Genomic DNA, 7,047 nt, shown 5'->3' on the forward strand with positions numbered 1-7,047 from the left:
TGATCTTTATCTTTGTCTGTAGACTTGTGTTTCTGTAACACACTTTGCAGGATCTTGAAGCCAAAACAAAAAAACAAAAATAATTATCCCAAAATTTATGGAATGAATAAATAAATATTTCTATTAAAGGACAATAGTTTCCCCCTTAAATTGAATTCTGGGGACATTCTTTAACCTTTCCAAGCGCAATTGTTCTAACTTATTAAATGTATGCATCATCTTTCATGTCAGTTAATATATTTGTTCTATAAATGCAATTTAAAAACGAGACTATTCGACCTAAAAAAAAAGTAAAAAATGATGCTTTTGTAATAGAAAATAGCATTTAACATACTAGTAGCTGTATGTGTGTGGTTTGCATCTACGTGACCCTGGAAGACATCAAAACTCATTAGTTTCAGAGTGACAATGATAAGAATCAAACATTTTGGAGAGCTGCAGATTCCTGTGACGAGTTTATCTTGTACGGATTCCAGACAGAACTGCACAACCTGACTGTGGGAAGAGCCTTTTATTTTTTTGTATTGAATGTAAGCAATTTTGAGCCTCTTGTACAAACAAGCGCTTTGAGTCGTGGGCGAGCCTATACAAGGAAGATGAATCTTTGTCATTCATCATGAGGACAATGAGTTTTAACCTCCAAATGAACAGAACATCTTGTTATTAGAGCATCTTGCAATTTAAACAACTTTTGCCAATTACTAACCACAAATATTTCATAAACCCCATTCTGAAGTTATGACGAGTCTAAATCTGTAGATAGAGATCAGATAAAACATCTCGTTCAAATCTACATCTGTTCTCAGTGTAAATGAAAGCCAAGTCTCGTACAACAGCAAAAAAATCATATACTGATGAAAGAAACTAAAATGTTAAATTACACAATTATTGTATAACTGGATGAATGTTATAATGTAATACTTTGCTATTTAGTACAAGTGCTGTCAACATCAAAATGATTATTATATGTAGTTTATTAATCCACCGACTTCAAAGCATATTTTCTATGATGAGCATTTTAAAATTTCTATATTAAAATTCACTTTGATATTTTTTGGGTGGACTGAATAAAAAAAACACTTCTGTAAAATGCAAGTTACGTGGTGAAGCCAACAGGCAGAAGCATGCATAAGTGAAATAAACCAATAACAATGCAACTCTAAAATATCAGAAACTGAGTTTTTATTTTTCCTTTGAATATATATTCTGCTGTACCATGAGCAAAAGATATTCATTGAGAACTTTTGACTAGCCTTCAGTTAGTCCTGATTGTCTGTAATTTCCTCATCACATCCTCATCTGACAAAGCAGCTTGATTACTTCTGGACCTGCTGCAGTTACTGTGGCCGGGGTGGAATATAGGAAGTGACATGGCATGTGGCTCATTCTCTGACAATCTTGAAGTAATGACTGAAAACTAAATGCAGCTGTAGTTAGAATCCGAACGGCTTGAAATCAAAGTGGTCTGTTCATCTCTTCAAGCTTCATCAGGGCTCCTGAGATCACAGCACAGAATGAAGACCTGGCTGTGTGTGTGGAGACTACAGCTCTTGAGGAAGTATTAATTGAGCAGGATTTCAGAATATGGGCCGTTTTATTTTTCTTCTTTTTCTGCTTAATTAACACATGTCTGAGGCCTTCACACACGTTGCTGGCTGTATTCCATGCATATATTTAGCATCCACATGTAGATGCATGCCTGAAAAATAACACTACCAGTATTGCCAAAACACAGCCCATTTCTCTGCACACTTCAGATGCACTGAACCGGTTATACATTTACAGAAAATATGTAAGTATTTATTTATTACTGGTATAAAACAGCTTTACAGCAGAGAAATATAGAATAAAAATCTGTCAATGAATGGTTATTCAGACAGTATCATAAAAAATACAGGTAGTCAGCAATGCTATTAAAAAATACTAAGCGAGTTACATAATAATCTTCCAGTAGCATTCATTGCTTACCTGTTGGCTACAGCAGGTACACGTTCATTCAGGTTTACACCCAAAAACACATGAACCCACATATTAGTAGTGCTGTCAATCAAACAACATGTGGTTTGCCGAGAATTTGGCAGTTTTGATGTTTAAATATGTTAAATAGGTTCATAAGAGTTAAGATATTAGATAAAAGAGTCATGAAATTATCATTTTCATAACCATTGCAGATATTAGTTGGTCAGATTATGTATATGCAGATAAGAGCAGTTGGAAACCTCAGTGCTGAAAATGTTTTATTTTATTTTATAAGTTAATTGAATTTTTAAGTATTTGCACTGACAAATCAGTGTGGACACTTTGCAATTATGAATGCAATGCAAAGCTGCATTCACTTTATTTTATTGTACTTTATACACAAGTACTTGAATAAGATCAAAAACTTCTGATTATTCACAGTGGAGTTTAAACAACATCTAATTTGTCCCAAAACCACTTCTGTGCAACCTGTTCCCTCCAGCTATGAATGACATCTGCTAATATGTCTTCACTTTCACAGCATTTGTTTCTCATGAGGCAGTGACACTGATAAGCACTTTTCAAAATCCCAGAAAACATGTTGAAATGAAAAGATGAAGGATCTCTTGGGAGGTGCTACCATTTCCAGTTAACAAAAGAAGGTGATAGGGCTCTTTTAATGAGGATGGATTTACAGGAATGGGTTGCCTTAAAGCATAAAGAAAGTGAAAGTTATGAACAAGCATATAAAGGTTGTGCAAGCAGCGGTGTGGCATATATCTACTGAGCACAGCTGAACGACACACATAGAGGGACAAAATGAACTCTCTGACATTATGGCCAGGTGCTCTGCTTATATTGAGCGTCAGTCTACAGAGCTGTGCAACAGGTGAGTCAAAAAGGTTTTTTTTTTTTAACAATATCGTTCTGCAAGATATGTAAATTAATCAGTTTTTTAATTCCCATTTACAACAGACTTAAATAACACCTTTTACAATTCGAAACTTTCGGTAGATAATCTGCCTATTTTTCTTGTTTTTGTTTTTCTTTTTTTTTTGTGGGTGAGACTGTTGATGTTGCTAATAGTTAACATTCTGTGCACTGTTTAACTATCATAGCTCAGAACGATGCGGCAGCAGATTGTTGTTTAACCACCAGCAACCGACACATCCCGCAGAAGGTGGTGAAGTCCTTCACCCTTCAGACCGGTGATGGAGCCTGCAAAATTCCTGCCACTATGTAAGTCACATTACATGCATTTTAAAATGACTCTACAGACTTTGATTTTGCATATTTAATATGAATGAATTTCCACAGATTTGTCACAAAGAAGGGCTTGAAGCTCTGCGCACCATTTCCAGGTGACAATGACTGGGTTAGCAAACTGATCGACTACATACTAGCAGGACCTGTAAAACCCCCCAAAAAACATAGAGGTACGTATTTGTGAGTATTTCATCATCAAGTCTTAGTACTTAAATAATTTAAATGTACATGCTTGTTTTTAAGCACTGTTTGCATAACATAAGATAACATTATATAGCATTTAGGACCGCCTAGCAACATCATTTAAACACAACATAACATTTAGAAGAGATAATGTCACAACATTTTCCAGATAATATAACACAACAAAAATAATATAACATTATAGATACAACATAGAATTTAGAACAACACCATAACATAACATAACATAACATAACATAACATAACATAACATAACATAACATAACATAACATAACATAACAACTCAACTCAACTCAACTCAACTCAACTCAACTCAACACATAATTTAACATTTAAAACACAACGCACAACAATCTAATTTAACACTTAAAACACAACCCAACATTTAGAACATAATGTTATATAACATTTACAACATAACATAATATACCAATAAAAATAATATAGTATTTAGAACACAACATAAAATTTAGAAGTCATAACAATGTATCAACAACATTTAGTATAGCATAACATTACATAAAACATAATTAAAAAACATTTACAACACAACACAGAAACATAATTAAACACTTAAAAAACATTACATTTAGAATATAACATTTATAAGACAATGTAATGCAACGACAGCACAATGCCATAGTATAAACCACAACATAAATTTTACATTTAGAAAACAGAATAACATTCTGAACATGACAGTTAGAACAATTTAACAACATTAAGAACATCATAAAAAAAATCCCCCACAAATATAAAACATAACATAAAAAATAACATCTTGACATGGCATAAAAACAACCTAACATAACATAACATAGCATAGCATAGCATAGCATAGCATAACATAACATAACATAACATAACATAACATAACATAACATAACATAACATAACATAACATAACATAACATAACATAACATAACATAACATAACATAACATTTTCTCTTTTTTCTAACAGGAAAGAAGCAGAGACAACAGTAATGACACCATTACAGATTCAGCCTGCTCTCACACTACATGCACGAATGATACTGATCCTGGAACAGATAGCTGATATTACTTAACTTCTTAATAGTAAATACTCATTCTCATGTTTACTACATGTGTACTCTAGTGGAGCAGGTCAAGTGTAAATCTACTGTCCTATGAATAAGCTTTACAAGATATATACAATCTTTGAAATGTGAACCCTTCCACTACATGGTCTTCTTGAAGAGATTTGAAGCTAAATAATTCCTAATTTCCATCACTTTCTGAGTTTGTATTCTGTCTACATTGTATAAAGTAACTGTGTTTCCTGAGCCACTGAATGAAAATATTTTTCTATATTTCCACTTTCTATTTTGGAATATAAATAAAAGATTTTACATTTTAAATATGATATTTGCGTGCGTTTTTTTTTTTTAGTTACAGAAATCTAAAAATTCATCTAAAAATTAACAAATTATACAAACAAACAAATCATTCTCAAATCAAAATGTCTATATGCATTTTTTGTTTCATTTAAAAAAAGTATTGTTGCAGCAGAGACTGTAAAGAGTCTTGACTTTTACACATCCACTGCATCCAAATTAACACTCACTCAGCATACACAATATAGGAGAGCTGAAGCTGCCCAAGTGACCTTTACAATGGTTATTTGTGTAGCCGGAAGCATTCAACCTCTAGACTATAACGAAGCGCTATTCAAGCCTGTTTGGTGTATCTATAATCTCTCTGTAGTCATCATTGTCACCCCATCAGTTTGGCCAAAATCCTGACCTTGCTCTCAACTGTGAAACGAATCTGCAGTTGATTCCAGTTTTCTGAAGGATTATTAAAACGTTTTACCCCATGCATTGGTACTGGACACACAAACACATATACAAATGTGAATCAAAATACCCAAAAACCCACAAACCCTCCAGCATAGAATGCTCTGATCACTAAAGTGAAAAATCTCAGCAATCTGGAGAAGGCCATTCATGTGAAATAAGACTCAGACAGATATTTTTGTGTACAATCATTTTGAAACATTAGAATTGGTCATGTAATGGTAAACTGATGTTTGCAAGCACTAAAATAACTCCGAACAGAATGTGTCTGCCACAGTATCTCCTACTTTGTATTCTTTCTCCTTTTTCTTTGCTATTTCCTATGAAGGAATCCATCCACCAGGGCTATCTATGAAATATTAACATGTTGTTTGCACAGGTGGCTCACCTCTGGAACACAATTTAGCTTCTCATTTTAAACTTCTTTTCAGGAGCAGCAAGATCAGTCATCTGGTGGGCTGTGTAGTAAGTGAAAACACTGACATAAGGTTATCTGGATTGAGTCTTTTATTTGGCTTGAAACATGTCAGGTATTGCTCTGAGAAGACATTAGATCAAACTCAAAGGTGGATGAATTCAACACTGACACAGAAATCTAAGCAAAGAAAAACAGAAACTGTTCTACATTAAATAAATGCTAAGCTAAAACTGTTGAAACCATCATTTGCAGTCTGCACATAAGAATTTATATTTTAAAGTATATTATTCCTGTAATAAGTACTCTTTTGAAAAGTATGCTAAAGTGTACTTCTTTTTCACAAGGGCATACTTGTAGTGCTTAGTATAAGTAAGCAGACTGGGATTCAGCCCAGGTCTCTGGATCACTGTGCTGCATTAGCACACATGTACAGGGGTCCAGGAGCTGTACTGAATGATCTGACCCCACATACTTCATCCATTAGCTCTAATGTGCTTCGCTGTTAACCCCCTGTTAACCCCCACCCCCACCCCAACAGCCCCCATCTCTCTTTTCGGTCATTCCCTTGCTCTGTTAGATTTATCCTCCAGGATACAGAAAAAGAGAAAGCAGGGACCCATTCTTTTATTCTCTCCCTGGTCTGCTGGTCACTGAGCAATGCTGAGCCTGGAAGACTGAAAGAGTGGGACAAAGAAAAAAGTCAAAAACAAAAAAGTGATTCTGAGAGGATGTTTACGGAGCCTTGACTCGACCCAAAGAAAAACTGAATACAGGGGCTGTTTAAAATGCAGGAAAGTCATTCCTTACAGATCTTAAAGGAACAGATCACTCCAAAATCAATCTATCGTTCTGTCAATTGTTCTTTCTACCTATCATTCTGTCATTCTATATTCGATCTATCCTTTTATCATTTTATTCTACATATCATGGTACGCTGTGTACAAATGCACAAAGATGAAGAGGAAGGTTCCAAAAAGTCTTTAATCCAACACGTAGGTTATACAAACACAAGGTAGCATTAACGAGACTGAACAAACTCACATTAAAAACACAAGCACTTAAATACATGGAACAAAGCGAACTAATAAGGACACAGCTGAATGGAATGACTAATCAAATAAGTGACTAATTAAATAAGTAACCAATGTAACAAATAATGAAATTGACAAACAGGGAGAAAGCAAAGACTCAAACTGGGGCTGCATTAACTACACAGAGCCGTTGTTTACTGACAAGCTGCGCAAAACCACGATCATATTTTTTGCAGCTTGTCAGTGAACAATTGCTCTGTGTTATTAATGCTGCTCCATGTGAAACAGCGCAGATGATGGAGATTTACAGCTGATTACAGAACTGGCATTACTAACAAGATGCGCATTA

The 7,047-nt window shown here is 34.5% G+C and overlaps 1 protein-coding gene across 1 annotated transcript; it reads left to right on the forward strand.

Annotated features, from left to right (window-relative positions):
* Positions 1-2,692: 2,692 nt before the first annotated feature.
* Positions 2,693-4,811, forward strand: LOC132132485 (C-C motif chemokine 19-like). Its single transcript, XM_059544877.1, has 4 exons — positions 2,693-2,848; positions 3,078-3,198; positions 3,277-3,395; positions 4,394-4,811. Exons 1-4 carry the CDS (start codon positions 2,779-2,781, stop codon positions 4,414-4,416), a joined length of 333 nt encoding a protein of 110 aa, XP_059400860.1. The 5' UTR covers positions 2,693-2,778; the 3' UTR covers positions 4,417-4,811.
* Positions 4,812-7,047: the final 2,236 nt, after the last annotated feature.

Source organism: Carassius carassius, chromosome 49 (genome assembly GCF_963082965.1).
Source record: "Carassius carassius chromosome 49, fCarCar2.1, whole genome shotgun sequence".
NCBI lineage: Eukaryota > Metazoa > Chordata > Actinopteri > Cypriniformes > Cyprinidae > Carassius > Carassius carassius.

What these genes read in the sequence shown, in the direction of transcription:
- LOC132132485 (XM_059544877.1), top strand. Translation starts at nt 2,779, where the DNA reads ATGAACTCTCTGACATTATGGCCAGGTGCTCTGCTTATATTGAGCGTC. An exon ending in TGCAAAATTCCTGCCACTAT is followed by an intron (nt 3,199 to 3,276) that starts GTAAGTCACATT and finishes GAATTTCCACAG; the next exon opens with ATTTGTCACAAAGAAGGGCT. An exon ending in ACCCCCCAAAAAACATAGAG is followed by an intron (nt 3,396 to 4,393) that starts GTACGTATTTGT and finishes TTTTTCTAACAG; the next exon opens with GAAAGAAGCAGAGACAACAG.